General features: G+C 42.3%; 1 protein-coding gene across 6 annotated transcripts in view; it reads right to left on the bottom strand.

Moving 5' to 3' along the window:
* The window catches only part of cux1b (cut-like homeobox 1b), an 80,336-nt gene that overhangs the window by 38,549 nt on the left and 22,399 nt on the right, over positions 1–19,388 (bottom strand). For 5 of the 6 annotated variants that reach the window (XM_058079252.1, XM_058079250.1, XM_058079246.1 and 2 more), the window contains exons 2-4: positions 12,504–12,614; positions 7,546–7,593; positions 1,470–1,548 (exon numbers count right to left, since the gene is read on the bottom strand). In XM_058079252.1, the coding sequence (XP_057935235.1) occupies positions 1,470–1,548; positions 7,546–7,593; positions 12,504–12,614 (238 nt within the window). Of the gene's footprint in view, positions 1–1,469; positions 1,549–7,545; positions 7,594–12,503; positions 12,615–14,960; positions 16,041–19,388 lie in introns of those variants that run through there. The other variant, XM_058079248.1, reaches the window with a different exon arrangement.

Genomic DNA, 19,388 nt, shown 5'->3' with positions numbered 1-19,388 from the left:
GATGAGTTAAATCATAAGAACCCAGTTAGCGTAAACGTTCTGAATGAGTTTCTTAGAATGAAAGCACAACAAACATCGGACAAAACGGAGGAGAAGAAACAGTGAGGCAAAAAAAAAAAGAGGAGGAAGAAAGACAACTTTCTGGAGGCATCTTCCCAACAAGTCTGAATACACAGCAGGGTTAACTGTCAGTGTGATGAAGAGAGCCCTGTCAGTCAGGCCAATCACATCTGATTGGTGCTCATGGGTGGCAGACTGGTGACAGGCAGCCAAGAGACGCGGGCGACGCTCATCAGCATGCCAGCTAAAAGAGCAGTTTGTGTGTGAGCATGTGTGTATGTGTGTGTGTGTGTTGTGCAGATAAGAGGAACTGACAGCTTACAGCTGGGGGTAAGGGCTGCGTGTGCATGTGTGTGAGCGCCTCATGTCTGACACAGTTAGATATCTTAACTATGCTAATGAGAGATCAGCAGAGAACGATGGGAGAATTTCATGCTGATTTTTTTTTTGTGCCGTCAAGGTGACACGCCGTGCAAGACGCGGAAGACCACATGCAAAGCATGCTTGTGTTGTGTGCACACACGGTACAAACATACGTAACTCGACGCCTATCTGCCTCAAAGTTGGCGCCCTTGAAATGCTACTTTCCCGTTCTTTATCAAAAGCTTTGTCCTTCACATACATCGCCGCCGCCAACCCACCCAAGCCGCCATTTTCAAATCAACTCTACAGCCAGTTAAAAGCAGTTTGACTTATGGGCCACTGGTGCTAAACGTTCTCGCCAGACACCTTTAATCTACAGCAGAGCACGCTGGGGCTGACTAACCAGGCCTTCAGCTGATAGAAGACAGAACAAAACACACTGTTTCCACTTTCAAGACCGCGGCATTAGTCAGGCTGCTGCTGTGTGTCTTGTGTGCGTGTGTGTGTGTGTGTGTGCATCAGGCATTACATCATTGTCTCGCTGCAAGTTAAGAATAGCCCCCCGTCAGAGCAAGCACTGACTTATTGGGAGCAGTACAATCCAAAGATATTACTGTAGGTCTAACCGTGTGGGAATATGATGACCTCCTTACGCTATAGATGAACTCAACTCCTCTCAATCCGACATACGTGGCCCCCTTCAGGGCTCCCGTATAGCTGAAGATCTCCCACCAGCAGCAATGTGACTGCGTGTCCCTCCTCGACCTCGCTGTGCCGACTGCTCATATATACGTTAAAGGAAGCTGCTGTGCACACGTGTGACAGCCACAACATTGCACTTTTTTTTGCTAAGAATAGAGGGGACATATTAGGGTGCTGTAACACGCCTTGATGCACCGTGAATGGAGCACCAGAGGGATGGTGTCGTGCTTTTCACTCATCTGTTGGTGCTGTCTACATGCCCGCAGCGTCCTCCTGATGACTTTTTCTTTTTTTTACCCCGTGATGCATCGAACACAAGATAACGGCATGAGGCGTTGTCTTACCTGGGACATCAATTATTTTCTTGTACACGTTTAAGAAGGCGGCCTCTGCTTCTTTACTTCTCTTACTCAGGGCATCGATCTGTGGTGGAAAATAAATAAATGAAAGGTTAGTCTCATTATAGACCATGCATTCACCCATCAACTTCCACAGTCAAACATCATGTCCAAAAAATAGATCAGTTTGGCGAAGTACACTTTTTTTTTTGTTTCCAGTGCAACTAATTGAGAGGGTACAAAATACCCACTTTGTCGGACCCTCCAATCTGCATACTAATCACAGGACAGTAATCACTGTTTCCCCAAAGCTGACCAGGCATGTATGTCTACCAAGGGTGTGGTATAAGTTCAATTACCACAAAAGAAAGGGATGATTCGGTGACTATAAGTTCACAATCACCCTTCATAAGTGTCCCGACTATAGCGACAACAAAAAAAAAATCCACCATCACCAACGGATTTCCAAAGACTAGACTACTTCGTGACGAAGAGGACAGCTCAAGCTAAAGGCCGAATTTACAACGAGACGAAATGTGAGACTAAGTGTGTATGTGAGACGAAAAAATACTGAGGCTGTTCCAATTCTGACGCTGAAGAAGACGACTTGGTGGTTTTCGTTCCCAGGAGGAGGATGAAGACGGCAATTAATAACTTTACTGTTTAACTAGCCGTCTTACACACACTATTAGGAATAGTTTGGAAAATACGCCTTTATGTAATCAAGAGTTTTAAAAAAATCTTGGGGATTTAATAGCAGCGCCACCATGTGGTGTAATGTAAGTAGGAGAATATGGTAATGGTTTTATTTCATTTGAACATGCATCAGATTACAATTGAATGCATCACATAATCAGTTCCCAGTTCCACATGTCCAAAAGGAGTAGGAAGAAGCAAAGCTTATTAAATCCTACCCCTCCATCTGGTACTTTTACAATCAATAACTGCTACATTTGTTCACTTCCTGCTTTCCTAATATAGTGTAAGTTTTTTTTGTTTGTTTAGTTGTTTTTGTTTTGATGTTTTTGTCACGTACCGAAGTACGAGGTGATATGACCATAAATTGACATAATAGGTAACATAGTAACGTGTTAAGAAATGGTCGCTTCAGAAGTAGGAGAGCTAGCTTACACAAACAAATGCATAGAGTTCTGTGAGAAAATTAGCACACCTCATGGGGTGAATGTATGTTCCTTAATAACGGATACACTGTGTTGGCTGCCGTGTTACAAGTAAGCTAACACCGCTGTAGACATCCGACAAAAAAACCCGATTGAGGCTTACGGTTCCAAATTGTACCACAAAAACACAAAGTGAAGTGTACCGCTCGGTGGCCTCAGACGCAGGGTCGTCAATCCTGGCCGTGCCTTGATATGTTGCGTGTAACCACAGTTGTTTTGACAGCGCCAGCGTTAGTTCTTCCTTCCTGTGCAGCCAGCTCAGCTGTTCAGGCGGCGATGGACGCGTTCCGTTTGGCGTGTGTATTTGTGTCTGTCTGTCCTGAGCAAACGAGTGCAAGTGTGGTCGTATTCCCCTCCAGCACGCTGACATCATTAAACAGCTGGCTCAGTCTTTCCAGCCACAGCAGGGGCAGATTATTCAGTCAGCTCTTAGCGGCAATATAGTGCGGATCCATTACCGATGCAGCCATTAACACGAGAGGACACGGCATGCATTCCATCCACGATATTATCGAAATGGACAGCATTAGAATGGATCCATAGGGGATTAATTCTAAAATCATACAGGAGAAAAAGTTTAATACGGTTGTCGGTGGTGAAGCAGCAGGCAAACAGTGATAGACTAGAGTGTCACGCTTTGATGTAAGAGGCAGGCCGAGTAGGCAAATAGCACATCAGAAGGGAAGTCTAAATGGAGGGAACCCGATGCCAAATAAAGAGAATCAGATGGTGCTACTGTACAGGGCAGCGCTACAGCCGACTACTGTGGCTCACACACTCAGACTAAACAGGCATGTGTCTCTTTTCCAGTTCCTCCGGCAGAGAGAGAGAGAGAGAGAGAGAGAGAAAGAGAAGAAGAAAAAACAGAAGAGAGACAAAAGCCTATATAAGTCCAAATATTAAGTCTTCACATTCCCAGCCAAAGCAGTAGTGAAGCTGATGGGTGGTTTAGGGGTTCTTGCCACTGTAAACAAAGTAGGATACATGTAATTCTGCCTGGGCTCCTATGGGAACCTAATAAATCTCTTCACATGGCTTTGATTCATCTCGAGTTTTTTTAGCCGCAAAACATCTGGCCCTCAGTTGGCTGGTGCGAGCAGCTCCCTCCCTTTATTTCTGCATCTTTCTCTCACTCCAATTCTCATTCTTGTCACTTCCATGTTCCCTTATTTCATTTATTTATCTTTTTTTCCCATCAATCTTTGTCACAAGTTTGGTGATGGTAATGGTTTTATTTCATTTAAATATGCATCAGATTACAATTGAGTGCATCACATAATCAGTTCACAGTTCCACATGTCCAAAAGGAGTAGGAAGAAGCAAAGCTTATTAAATCCTACCCCTCCATCTGGTACTTTTACAATCAGTAACTGTTACATTTGTTCACTTCCTGCTTTCCTAATATAGTTTTTTTTTATTATTTTATTTTTGTCACGTACCGAAGTAATTTTGTATTTTTTTTATTAAATTGTTAAAATTATTAAATGCAATTATATTTTATTATATTAAATATTTATTAATTTTATTAATTAATTTTGTTATTTTTTAATTATTTTTTTAAATGTTTTTATTTTTTGTCACATACCGAAGTACGATGCGATACGACCATACAATGACATAATGGGTACCATAGTAAGTGTCAATATAGTGATATATATAGCACATCATGACTGGTTCAAGACTCTTCATCCTTGTATTTAGCAAACATCAACTGCTTGTATTGTTTCTTGAATTGGCTCATCGTTGTGCATTGTTTGAGTTCCTTACTCAATCCATTCCATAGTTTGATTCCACATACTGAAATGCTATGGCTTTTTAACGTAGTCCTAGCATATAAGTGTTTCAAATGTAGTTCTTCCCTGAGATCATCTTTCTCCTCTCTTGTAGAGAAGTATTGGATGACATTTTTAGCTAATTGGTTATTTATAGCCTTATGCATTATTTTAGCTGTTTGAAGATTAACTATATCAGCAAGTTGAAGTATTTGTGATTTTAGAAATAAGGAGTTAGTATGTTCTCTGTAGGCGGCATTATGAATTATCCTTACTGACCTTTTTTGCAGTACATTTAGCGAGTGAAGGTTTCTCTCTCGTACAGTCTGGATGGACAGGACTGACGGGACTTATGTCTCGCTATCGCACACAGCTATTATATCTCATTCTCACATCATGCTGTCTCATGTACTTTACCCTCATGTGCCATGTGACTTGATGAGAGTGATCGGGAACCTCTAGTACAGGGTCATTAATGGAAGATTACGGCTGCCCAGTAGTAATACCGCTCACACACGACAATCAAACCTGTTCAAACGGGTGTGTGTAAATATTTAGACACTTTCTAGCCACACATTTGGGTACGACTGTACAATCTAAAACAGCGGTTGAGTTTACAAAGATAATGAAAACTCATGTATGAGAAATGCAACTTTTTAAACTTTAATGATGATTTGGAATTCATGAAAACAGCTCTCTGTGACCATATGCTCATTATTAAAAAGGGTTCTGCACAACACAGCAGAACACATGTTGTAATAGCGGCAAGGAGCTGTCAGCATCAAAAGTGCTGATTATTACTTAATATTTCTATTTCCATTACTTCCTAGAGGAAACATTTGATATACAATACAAGTTAAAGGATAAAGGAGCATCCCCCGAACAGACAATCCTCGGAGGGTCCTTTATCATCAGCTTGTGTAGGCAATCACGGTGGCAGAATGGCATGATAAGGAAGAAAAACATGTATGCTCTCAAGCTAATACACATACATTATGTTTCAGGGTGGTGAAGGAAGACAGCTGCCTGACTGTACAATGACTGGGCCAAGGTCAGTGGTATGGCAGCTTTATATAGCCCAACATGGGAGGCAGGAAATAGACGTTTAATGTAGGACACACCCTACAGTTAGAGGCAGGTTAACTGCAGGACCAGAGCCATTAGACGACCACCCAGGATTTGCAAACACAACCCTCAATCCCAAATGTAGTGCGCTCCACCGATCCCGATCACATCTGCTCTCACATCCTTCCCAACCAACCCCCCTCGCTCCCCCCACCAACCCCCATCCCCGCACGCACGCACGCACTCAAAACAAATGAAGTGACACAAATGATAGCTCACCAGTATCAGGAGAAACGCTTGCAATTGCAAAAAAAAGGGATGCCTGACACATCCCACGAACACAAAACACATCCGTGCATACGTCAGCGCCCTTGGGCCAACATCACTCAGCACCACCCCACTCCCATATCTAACCCATACTTTGTGAAGGGCATCAAGCCCACCTGAGTGGTTCGTTGGTTGGCTGGCTGGCTGGTTGGTTGGTGTGTGTGCATGTGTGTGTGGTCCCAGTGGAGTCTGATAAGGGGAGGCTATGGGAAGCAGAGACTGAAGCCTTGGATAATGGAAAAGCTTATCTGATCGATGGACCAACAAGGAACACTAAGCATGCAACACACACACACACACTCACAAAAAACACCCATTTACCAAACTGAGACCTTGTGGAAACAGTGGAGTTTATTGGTAATAATTACAACCTGAAGGCATCCACCGTTCAATGACAGAGCGCCAAGAACTCATGAGCCATTGACTGGGAAAAAGATTCCAGACGGTTGTGTAAATTGCTTAAGTTACAACGACCTTGCACTGTCTTGTCCTCGATCAAAGGTTTTTGAGGGGGGTGGTAAGCAAACAAAGTCAGGCTAAAAATGACGAACTCTCGTGTTGTGGCATGCAGCAAGCAGAATAGTCGACTGATTGATGATGGGCTGCTCCGAGACTGGCTCGGGTGTACAGTATTATCGCAATAATCACAAGATAATGTCTTCTCGGTTGGCCGACCACCCACTATGCACCTCAAGTCTGTTTGGCTGTGCAGGCCGCCGTCAAGGTGTGTCGACATGAGAGCGGTGGAAAAACAGCTGACAAAACCCCAACATTGCTGCACTTTCTTTGCACTAAATAGAGTGTGGATAATCAGTAAAACATGGTGGAGCCACTTTAAATTACAGCGCTTTTTGTGGTGTTTTTTTTTTTTTTTTTACATAACCTCTGGCTGTGGTTGCTGCCCAAACACAAGAATATGGAAAGTAACCCAGTGTTAAACTGTAATATTCTGTGGCTACTAGCACAGAAGACCTGTCACTATCTATTGGCATGACTGGACTCAGTGTGTGTGTACAGTGTGTGTGAGCTGGGAGGAGACATGGTTGCACCGAATGTCCACCCACTCCAGCCCCAAATAATGCCCCCGTCCAAAACAGCCACTTCCACTCTTACCCTCTCTCACATATGGGAGTGAACTAGAAATATGTGGCAGCAAAAGAGGAGGAGCCTGCATGGAAATAGGCCAAAATGATGGAGGAGGAGGACTGTGGGAGTGTGATATAAGCACACACACACACACACACACACACACACACATGTATATATATACATACAAAGTCACCTCTTATAGGTCAAGGTGCAAACATATGGAGGGGGAAACATTACACTCAAAAAAATATTAATGTGCCATGCACTTTGTGCATGCAGTAGTGATCCCCGCCAATGCAGACAAACAAACTAAGAGGAAATAGCATTTGGTGAGTCGCTGACGAGACGAGACTGGATAAAGCCAAGGGTTTTGTGATGCTTTTTTTTGCAGGATGCAATTTAAACACACCCTGAGGCAGGAGGACTTCATGAATAGGAGAGAAAAATCAAGAGAGGAGCAGAGTGGCAAAGAGGAAAAAAAAAGGAGGAGGGTAAAAACGAGATAGCGGCGAAGGAAAGAACAGGAGAGCGGAAAAGAAAAGGGAAGACTTAAAGACAACAGCAAAGTCAAAGTGGCTTTATGAACGGCATGTTGGAACCGCTCTTGCTTAAGCACATTTATATCGGGGGAGTTGAGGGAGCACTAACCTCTCCTTGGAAGCTCTTCAGCAAAGGAGCAACTTGTTTCCGGAAGTCCTGAAAAAAGGAAGGAAGAACGATTAGTCAATACAGCTCAGTATTCAGTACTCAGATTCATAGTTTTGCCTTATCTTTGGCTTTTTTGGGATGCGTCTACAAGGTGCAGCAACAGCAAAAAGAAGTACAGTGGCGGCCAGAAAGCCAGAAATGTATTCCAATGTAGCAAAAGTGGTACACGGCTGCAAAGATAGGTCAATAATAAGATAATAACAATAAGGCCACCACCCATAAACTGGGCGGATGCCCACATCCACGTCGGATGCACCCAAAAAACAAACCCCCTGCACTTAAGAGTCGTTGTCTCTTATGCAAATTAGCTTTCTTACAGTCCCATGGGAGTGTCCTCATTTTTTCACATGAATTTCTGTATTTGTTTGTGTAAGCTAACTATTCTTGTTTAGAACCGCTGCATGCACAAAATATGAAAATTTGGCAAAACACATACTCCTACTGCAGGGGCGGGTCGCATTGATTTAACATAATTGACCGGGGGTCCATACTATATATTTTATACAGTCCACCTGGAATTATTGTATCTGTAAAAGTGTTGTGCAACCTGCTACATGTGATTGTGTCCATTTTTTCCAGGAGCATTTTGTAAACAGCAGACCACATAAAATAACAAAACCGATTTAAAAAAAAGTTACCTAAACCACAGCCCCCGCGACCCTCGTGAGGATAAGCGGTAAAAAAAATGAATGAGTTACCTAAACCATCAAAATGTGGGCTTAAGCCATGATGTCAGGTTGTACATTAAGTTTCAATGAAATACTATGGAAAGAACGGGGGGCCGTATTTAAACACTTGGCGGGCCGGATGTGGCCCCCGGGCTGTAGTTTGCCCACCCCTGTCCAACTATGTTGCTTGTGTTGTTTGTCTGGCACATACCCCAGTCCGATTGACTTGAAATTTCTCAAACTGTAACTTTAGTGGGCGGCACGGCGGTCGAGTGGTTAGCGCGGCTAGGAGACCAGGGTTCAATTCCACCCTCTGCCATCTCTGTGTGGTACTCCGGTTTCCTCCCACATTCCAAAAAAACATGCTAGGTTAATTGGCGACTCCAAATTGTCCATAGGTATGAGTGTGAGTGGTTGTTTGTCTATATGTGCCCTGTGATTGGCTGGCGACTAGTCCAAGGTGTACCCCGCTTCTCGACCAAAGACAGCTGGGATAGGCTCCAGCACCCCCCGTGACCCTCGTGAGGAAAAAGCGGTGGAAATGAATTAATGTAACTTTAGGGTGTTGGATTGAATTGCTGCAAAATGTGATATACAGTACACCTACAGGGGGACTGACAAGCCCATTTCTGTCCAATTTGAGCAAGACGGGTTCAAAAACATGCCCCCACTAACTTTTTTTTATTCCAGAAAGACTGTTAAGAAAATGTATTAAACTTTAAAAACATTGCCAGGTAGTAACGGCTTTATGATGCAAACAGTTTAACCCCGGAATGGTGCAATTTCCATATCATTTCTGTGTCTTGGAAGGGCTCCTGTAGTGATCAAATTAGTCTTAGAAAAGCACTCTCGCCACTGCCAATAGGAAATGAGTGGTGCGTGCGTGAGTGATGAGCATGAGTCCAGGTTTGCACCCTGGGGTGCCCTGGTGGACCGGCTTCTCATAAGAGCAGGTGCAGCACCACCTGGGCCACCCAGAGGCACCACTAGTGCGTGAGAGATGCTAAAATGAGCCACAATGTAGGCCTACACTTAATGCAAATTAAGTGTAGGCTTTTTTTTTTTTACAGTACAGAAAATGCTTTTCATCCTGCAAGTCCCATTGCATGACTTCCCAGTGCGAGTCAGCGGTTTCAGATTAGATAGCCAGTGGAGTATGTATCAGGGGAACATGCAAATCACCATGCTGTTAGCTGAGCCTACATCCTGACAGACTGAACTGGAGCGTATGGTAAAAAGCGTTGCAGAATAGGACATTTTGTTCAGGAACATTTGATTTGCACAGTCGACACACACACACACACAACTCACAAAAAAAAGTGCCTAATGAAGATGTGAAGTGTGGTAACAGCAGATGTGTGTCTCAGACTACGCGCTTGTTTTTTTGTTTTTTTTAACGGCCTAAAAGCACCTGATCATGGCGGGCAGAAGGCATATCCTAAACTGACCCCGTGATCCGCGTCTGGTTAAATCCGAGGACGGTCCAGACAGGCCGAAGACTGGTCGTGACCCCCATCATCCCTCCTCCATTGTTACCTCATCAGGGGTCGCTGTGGCTGTTTGTCTGGACCAATTCAATATTCCCCTGTTGGGGATAATGACCTTCACCCCGCCCCTCTTCTCCCTCCCCAACCCCAGCTCTCCCTTTCAACACACAAGATAAGTCCAACACACACACACACACACAGAGGGCCTGCCCTCTCATTTGCATGATATTATATCCTCATTTTCCATTTATGAGACCTGTGTTTTTCCAGTTGGCTGAAGTGTTTAACTTTAAACATATAATAAGGAAGCAGTGATAAACAGAAGTAACGCAATCCGGCCTAATTCCAACTTTGTTCAAATAACTTATGCTGAACTCAACTTTCTAGGTAGCTCAACAATGCCATAATTATTTCAACACTGAGTAATCATAAGTGCATGTTGCATGTCAATTTGAAATCATATTTTTTTATGATCCGCTTCGTCCTACTCCTTTTCAGGCAAGTCTAAGCATACTTCTAGGTTCCTTATTCATTTTCTTACATGTTTGAAACAAACTAAAGATGTACAAACACATTTCATTAAAAAAATTTTTTTTTTTTTACTGAACTCAAGTTTCTCTGCAGCTTAACAATGCCATAATTATTTCAACACTGAGTAATCATAAGTGCATGTTGTATGTCAATTTGAAATCATATTTTTTTATGATCCACTTCGTCCTAATACTTTTCAGGCAAGTGTAAGCATACTTCTAGGTTCCTTATTCATTTTCTTACATGTTTGAAACAAACTAAAGATGTACAAACACATTTCATATATAAAAAAAAAAACATGCAGAACCATTTTGCAGCCCTAAACACTTTCGGTGGACTCCAAGCCCTTGACCCTCCAATTCCACTTTCAAAGATTTATAACCATATAACACAATGCACACACACACACACACACACACAGAAAACGGTCAAGCTTGGTGTGTGTATATGTGTGTGTGTGTGTGTGTGTGTGTGTGTAGAGAGAGTAGGGGGGTGCAGGCAGCAGGAGATGGATGGCCGGTGTGTGAGCTGCCGGCAGACAGCAGACAAGCCAGCCCAAGGAATCCTCCAGGGAGTATGGAACTCCCATTCGCTGTCTGTCTGCCCCGCAGCTAAACACAAACGTGTGTGCGTTTACACACACATGCACACACACACACAGACACACAAAGAAAGCACAAAGTTGTTTTACTACCAACGCCTCTGGCTAGCAATCTTTGGGGTATTTTACAACTATTCCCACCCTTTGCCTTTATAGCACGGTGGTAGGGAGCCCTTGCCTAACTAAAAGGAAAATTAAGACCAAGATGAATAATTCAGCCAACTTAGGAAGCACAAACAGTGTGTAAGTCCTAATGAATTATGAAAACTTTGTTTTCACGCTGCATTTCTTTGCACTACTTTTAAAATGTTACAAAAGCTGCCGTGTGTGCGTACATGTGTGTGTGTATGTGTGTGTGTATGTGTGTGTTATTGTGCAGTTCACAGCAAGTACGCCTCAGCAGACGAGACACAGTCAACGTGGGCCGCTTCTCCTACTTGCTGAATTATGGATCAGAGACGGACTCCGGCTCAGCCTAATGCAGTCTGATGTGATGTGACTGATCTGCGTTGACTGGTGCGGACCATAAAGAGCTGACGGCCCCGGCCGGCTCTGTATAGGCTAGCCAAATCACACGACACAATCGGGACATATTTTTAAATCAGGTCGTCAAACTTTAACCAGAACACATTGATACTTATAGGCTTCTAAATGTTGCGCCTTTTAGTGCCGATTCCTTTTGAGGCCCTGTAATCAATCTTGTCGCTCGACTGGCCCCGGCTCGGATTCCTCCTCCGCATACCAGAGAGATGCCAGGGGCCACACAGACGCCAGAGGAGCCTTCCTAAATCACAGCCTTGTTACACTAATGAATGTCTATGTCCCGTTTCGTGATCCCAGCTATCTGCAACTACTTCTGCATGCCTCCCGACATCCTGCAACGGTTACATCGAGAAATGAGATTAGAGATGAATGTGCAGGCTTAAGTGGAATTAGCATCTTTTGTATGCAGGTAGTTTCCTCAGGAGGATCTTCCTCTAATGGGGGGCGGGCTACACACTAAAGTCAATAGTCTCAATCCTCGCCCTGTGTTTAACCATAATAGCCCTGCGATCAACTCAGCGGAGAGTTGACAATTTTCCATGCCTCCGTCTACTCCGTTCATGCATAATTCATGCCCGCCATCAATAATTCACCGTGGTGACATTACCAATAATAACATGACAATACTTTGTTTTGGCGGCTTAAAGTGTGTTGTCCTGGCAACAGAGATGAAACAACTATTCCCAGGAGGAGTGACGGCAACATAGGAACAGGACAGAATTCCCCGCTGATCCCGCTTAGTAGTGTTGTCACACTCGCTGCCTCTCTCTCTCTCTTTCTTCCTGTCACATACACACACTCACGGACCACACTTTCTGCACGCATAAAAAACTAGGTCAGATAATACAAACTCCTGAGGGGTTTTCTGTTTTGTCTCTTTAGGATTTCAGGGAAACTAATGGAGAGACTATTTTTGGGAGCCCAGCCCACATCTCTGCACTCCTCCTCCTTCTCCTCCTCGGCTGCTGCTGCTGCTTTTTCGGTGAATAATCACTGCTGCATTTACCAAAGACATACACGCACGCGCGCACACACACGCGCGCACAGCTGACGAAGCCGTTCACTCACCTCCGGTGTGTTCTTCTTGAACTCGCGACTCAGGTCGATGAGCTTCTTTCTGGACTGTTCGCTCTCATCCTGTCTGTTGGCAAGTTGTGTGGCGGTGGCATCGAGTTCTTTCTGCAACACAAACAACACAACATTTTTTTTTTTGAGAAAAAAAATCTTTAACTCTTTCAATGCCAGACGTTTTTCAAAAAGCCATCCCTCTCGGTACCGCCCCCCCCACCAAACACACACACACAGAATATTGAGTTCTTGGGCTATATAAACATAGTATATACAAAAAGATTACAATCTTTCATCAGTAAAATGAGTTTTTCTCTACCTTTTTATGTTCTTTAGTAATCAGCAGTAGAACATAAGAGTTTTAGCAAAATATCAGTTCTAGACAAAGAGATACTATTTTCACTTTGACAAAAATGTAGCCATATAAACGATGCCACAACATAAACAAAATGGTAGCTTTACATGAAAAACATTTTTTTACAAATATAATACCATAAAGTATTTGCAATTTTCACATTTGCAAATGAAATGTGTGTGTGTGCAAGCATTGACGCGTTTGCATGCGTTAACATTTCCTTTCAATATGTAACCTTCACGCTACACGCCGATACCTTTACATTTCCTGGTTGCGATGCGACATGGATATTTCAGTGGAAGAGAGTTCTTATAAAATGTACGTTTGACATCGCATGGTCATTTTTTCGGCTTAACATTGCATCAAACATGCTCTCTTCTATTGTGGAGTTGCATCATCACCCATATAAAAGACATATATGGTCATATTGTATGGTCATATCACCTTGTACTTCGGTACGTGACAAAAAAAAACTTAAACTATATTAGGAAAGCAGGAAGTGAACAAATGTAACAGTTACTGATTGTAAAAGTACCAGATGGAGGGGTAGGATTTAATAAGCTTTGCTTCTTCCTACTCCTTTTGGACATGTGGAACTGTGAACTGATTATGGGATGCACTCAATTGTAATCTGATGCATGTTCAAATGAAATTAAACCATTACATATAAATACGTCTTGATTTAAAATGAGTTAAAGGACCGACAGAAGCAGCACATTTCTGAATGTTTATTGGACTTTGAGATATAGGGGTTGGAATTGCAGATGAGCTGTCTATATATCTTATATCAATAATGCAACTGTGACTGTAAATGGACATTTGTGGCGCCCCCTGAGTGTTGTGTTCAAAATGCTTTAGAAGATATAGTAGCCTACATACAACACAGATAATAAAGTTTTATAATCATTGGACAAATTATCCATGATTTATGGACCATTAATGGTCCTGCAAAGACATTTTGCTTAATACATATTATTTATGTTCATATTATGAGTTAGATCTTTGGGAATATTGTCATATTAAAAATAGCCAGCAGGTTAAAAAAAAGTGTGACGTTAGAAAAATACCTTTTGTTAGCTTAAACAAATACCTAACGTGACCATAACAATGCATTATAATGAGACATTGATGTTTAGTTCCACCCCTTTGTGGGTGTCCAGCAGTCGCAAACCGGTCGGCCCAAGAACGGAACCACAGAATCCACGTCCCACCCAACGGGGAACCCGGCTAACATAAATTGGAAGCATTGCATTTATCAGTTATCACAATTCACCGTGACAGGTGACAGGTTAGCGCCACTACAGTAAAGTATGCGCTCTTCTCAGTAATTATTGGTACCGGATGACACCTCTAAAAAAAAAAAAAATTGTGTATTGTCGAGGCTGAAGGAGAAGCAGCCTTTCTCACATCCATTCTGCATTGGGTTATCATTAGAGTTATTTATGGCTCTCGTTCCAGATGATGATGAGCCAAGAGCTGACATTAACAAGACGTCGAGGCCTTGTAAAGATTGTATCTCTCCAAAGCTGAGATTGTGTTGCTGTTGGATTGTTGCCCTCTGTCACGCTTTTTTTTTCTCCCTTCTACTCCCTCATTCTTCCACTCTTCACAGATCATCCAAACGGCAGTGCTTGTACTCCTCCGTAGAAATTCTTCTCTCCCCTCCCCCCCCCCCCCCTTTCCTCTACGTCCTGTGAGGCCGCCCACCCCTGAGAGTGATTAAACGCCGCTGAAGGCCGTTATGCTAACTAACACACTAATCATTTAATACACACATTACCACAGGGGCCCTTGTGGCTTCAGTCTGCTGACAAGGTCCCAAAACAGACTCTCGTGCACACATTTGCCCACCTCCCCGCACACAGAGGAAGTTACAACCCTCTAAAGGAATACTGTGATCAAGTACTAATTAGGAGATTTTCCCCTCCTCGATCAGCATTAAGTTGAACTCCCTCGGCAGACGTGATCTCATTTTATCCGTAAACCATAAAAAAAAAATAAATAAATAAAAATAAATCACAATAGCAGAACTTGCTCGAGCGTTTTCTGTAGTGGTTCATGCAGCACAGGACACACAAAAAAATGAGAACAAAAATGCTCACTTGCTTCCATGCCATCCTGTTCTCACTGCCCATGGAGCAGTTGATGGAGCAGCCTGTGTGCCCATGGCCATGGAGCAGCTGCTCTATGTGTTAGTCAATTCGAGCGTGCGCACAAGCTTGCGCAGCGCCTGATTAAAAAAAAAAAAAAAGGGGGGAGGGCCCACTCCTAAAAAATTTTAAAAAAGATCCTATATACTATTTAACAACTATTGTGTTTAAAATTGCTTTTAAGCCCTATTGGGAATACAATGTCTTTTGTTTCTAGCATTATAGTTTTTAACTGGGGGTGGATCCAATCAGTATTGGGAATTCATGTATCGGACATTTCCGATACCAAATATGCAATGTCTGTGCTTCCATGTTGTTAGAAGTGGTGTCCCAATCCAATATTGATATCAGATATCGATATACAAGCAGTCAATTCTAGACTCTGGCTGGATAGCGTCCCTGTGATCAAAACAACACAGCGTGCTAACTTGTTCGCGTGATGGGAGCGGCCAATGATCTTTGTATATTGGGAGAAATTCTTCCAATGATAAGAAGACGACTTATACGGGAGAAAAAGCAGAGTTGACATGTTTTTCCCGTGACTCGTGATCGACGCATTGACCCCTCACGTCAACCACCAGCATGGCCCAGCGGTGGCTGGGAAAGCAGAGCCAACAGCAAAACAACCAAAACAAAAAAAATGACCAAGACTGAAGGTGGAAGAGAAGCAGGGAATATAAATGAAGAAATTGTTGCTCAACGGGAAGGCATCTATGTAATATGAACATTGTTTTGTTTCGATAGAGCCGATGTAGCCTCACGGTCCACAACATAACCAGCAAACTTTTGCCCACCCCTGGGTTAGCATGTTGGCTACACAGTCACGATGTCTGGAAGATCTGGGTTCGTATCTCCGTTTGGACACCTCTGTGTTGAGTTTGCATGCGTTTTCTCTTAATTGGAGACTCTACATCAGGGGTCTCAAACCCGCGGGCCAAATGTGGGCCGCAGGACAATAGTTTGAGGCCCCCTCAATGTTAGTGCGGCCCGCGCAAGTTTGATATGGATGCTGTATAGTATCATGTACCCAGAAAAAATTATTACGTTTGAGTAATGTTCATGTTAAAGGTTAAATAACTGTTAATAGTTATCCTCCCTATCCGTGTGGAAGTGGTAAGTTTTTGGCTATTTAAGTTTAAAGGAAATAACTTGAAGGCTACCGTTTAGGTCGCTAGCTCTCTAGTTTGCGAGTTAGCATGTGTCTCAAGACCCTGCAGTTGCGCAATATGTTGTAAATAAAAAGAGTATAAATGTGACTATAGTCGTGTTTTGTCATGTCTACAGGGCTCTAATAATGCTTTGTTAATTTTAAATCTGAAAAAAATAATTTGTCTACCCACCAACTATATGTGGTTTCTTAAGTTTTTATTATTTGCCGTTTTATTATTATTACTATTATTATTATGATATTGATTTATTACTGATTGATTTTCTTTAATCTTGATTTGTTTATTTATTTTTCATCTTATTTTGTGTAGAAAAATAAAAATTAAGATATTTGAGAATGTGGAATGTTTTATCAGAGCTTTGCTTGTAGAAAATCGGAACCAAAGCAAAGTTTATTCATTTTTCTGTTTTTAATAAATGCGTTTTTGTTTTTTGGAAAACCTGATGCGGCCCAGTCTCACCCAGACCCTAGCTCCAGTGGGCCACAGGTAAATTGAGTTTGAGACCCCTGCTCGACATTGTCCATAAGTATGAATCTAAGTGTGACTGGTTGTTCGTCTATACGTGCCCTGTGATTGGCTGCCAACCAGTCCAGGTTGCACCCCCCCACCCCAAAGTCAGGTTGAATAGGCTCCAGCATCCCCCTTCAAGCCTAATGAGGACAAATGGTATCGAAAATGAATGAATGAATGAATGAACTCGCTATATTATGCCTAATTGCCACTACCACCACTGTGGATAAAATAATAATCCGGATCCATAAAGACATAATTGGGTCAGTTTTTCCTCATGTCTACTGATGCTGATTATTGTGCTTCCCCACTTCAGAATAAGTAATAAAACTATGTATGGTTTTTAATAACATAGGACTGGTATCGGTATCAGTCTATACTCAACAATGATGATGACCTGTTATTGGCGATGTTAAGACTTCTGTGTTGTCTGTGAACGCATCAAGCTGAGCACTTGTGTGTGTGTGGACAACACAGTTTTGCGTGTACCTGCTTTAATGTTAGCATGCTAGCTATGCTATTGTCGAATAAATGGAGCCTCGCCAGTCATTTGTTTTTATAGCAGCTAACTAGTTTCATTGTAAACCGACTGTATGTAGTATTGTGCAGCTGTGTTTTGGTTAATATGTTTTTACGTTTCTGTCAGCAAACAATGGTGATGAGATGGATCATCCTCCCTTCGCTGCGAGCTCCAGATCCAGAAGGCTGCCGCCGATGCTGCCACATCTAACCGGACATGGTTTACAACCCTAGTAAAGGGTAAAGTGAAGATGTGCTACAGCAGTCAAAGGTTAACTTGGTATTTTTTTAATTGGCTGTAGAGGCACACATTGTTTTTAACTCTCATCATTGAACCTGTATGAACCTGAACCTGTGTGTTCTGTATACGAGTGAATATTGTGAAAATTTTCATCCTGAAAATAGTGAATCTCTGTGACTACGTCGTGTAAATATTGAATGCCCCTGTGAAAGAGCAAGAAGGTGTGAACTGGAACACTATGGTGCTATGAATTGCTCGCAGTGTTCAGGTTTTATGTTATGGAGAGTGGATTTTCTACTCCCTCGACCAGGGGTCGTCAATTACGTTTGTCCAAGGGTCAGAATTGTTTTCGGCAGACACTGCGAGTACCTTTTCATATGCATGTGTTTTTATAGGACTCTGTGTTTGGTTAAAATGTTATTGTGCCGCCAGACAATGTGCCTGGTCACAAACTAGTCATTCGTTTCATTTATTAAAGACAGAGTATTAAAAGCAACAGTTAAGAGTTACAATTAATGGAGCCTTAAAAACTGGTTTGCAGCAGGTTCCTGTTCTGCAACTCTAAACAACAACAACAACATCACAATCACAAAAAAAGACAAAAAGAAACACCCTTCACATCCACAGAACCGGGACTGTTTGCCCACATATCACTGCTCAAACAGAGAACCCCATGTGTGGGCAACTCGGTCTTATCGTGTTATACACTGTGTGGCTGCAAAATAACCCGCCATGGGCCCAAAGAAAGTTGTAAGTGGTGGCACTTAATAAGAAAGGTTAGAAACAAGATTATCGTCTGTGTGGCTCTCCCATAATTAATCCCTTTTATTTGTCATTTAGAGTATATGCAATGAGCATTGCTTTATGCATTTAAAACTATAACTCTACTATAATAGTGTTTTGTTTGTGGGTGCTTGACAGATGAATTTGATTGTCTATGGGAAAGATTTGTTACGGATTCGGATTTCCGACAATTCAGTTTCATAGGACCAGAACCGTCCCACTCATCAATAATCAGGGATGGTGGAGCTATGGAATGTTCCAACTTTACTAAGTAAAAACACTTGCTTCCCCATTTCGGTAAATGTACTGTATATTGTCTGTATAAGTCCAAATTTAATTGTGTCAACTTTTTTTTCCCGACTTTTTGCTCCCTGTAGAGCGAAGGAAATACTCGTCAATAATAGTCACTGTCTAGTTCTAATGAATAGTTTACATTATTTGGGTTAAGTTTGGTGGACCACATGAATATCTGTGGCAGGCTCCTAAGGTAGTCTGTAGGCCACCTATAAATTTCTCTACAAATAGATATGTTGCGATATAGTGATAAAATATGCCCCCAATACCGCCAATAGCTAATGTTGTGATGTTTCTTTTATTTCAGACCAAAAACAACAGTTCAATCAATTTCTACTTCCTTCAAACAATTAATAAATTCCACATATTTGACCAAATTCGCAAGCATGAAACCAGCTAAGCCCTATCGGGTAATGATCAATCGATTACTTAGCCCACTTTTTTTTTTAGCCCACTCCTAATAGAGTTCCAGTCCTGCCTCGTTGATAGCGGTTAATTGGTTCCAGACCAAATCTTGATGAATGAATGTAGGATTCATTGTTAATATGGAATATTTTCATAGTTAGATCATAGTAAACCAGACAAGGAGGACAAAGTAAAAAGCTGCAATCTTTCAATTTCCACACAGAATGGGAGGAGACATTTTTCTATACTATGTATCTGACTACATCCATTGTAAGGTAGGGTAACGAATCCATGACGACTGCCTTGTGGCCAGATCATATCACTTGCATGTCAATGTTTTGACTAATAGACTACCAGAAAAACAACAATCATTGATGCATTTATGGAAAAACAAGATTTCAAGAGGGGGCAATAATCGAAGTGCGATACTGCGAGGGCCGACTGGAATGGATACTTGTG

The sequence above is a fragment of the Doryrhamphus excisus genome, chromosome 8 (assembly GCF_030265055.1).
Source record: "Doryrhamphus excisus isolate RoL2022-K1 chromosome 8, RoL_Dexc_1.0, whole genome shotgun sequence".
Lineage (NCBI taxonomy): Eukaryota > Metazoa > Chordata > Actinopteri > Syngnathiformes > Syngnathidae > Doryrhamphus > Doryrhamphus excisus.
This window is presented reverse-complemented; position numbering and strand designations above follow the sequence as displayed.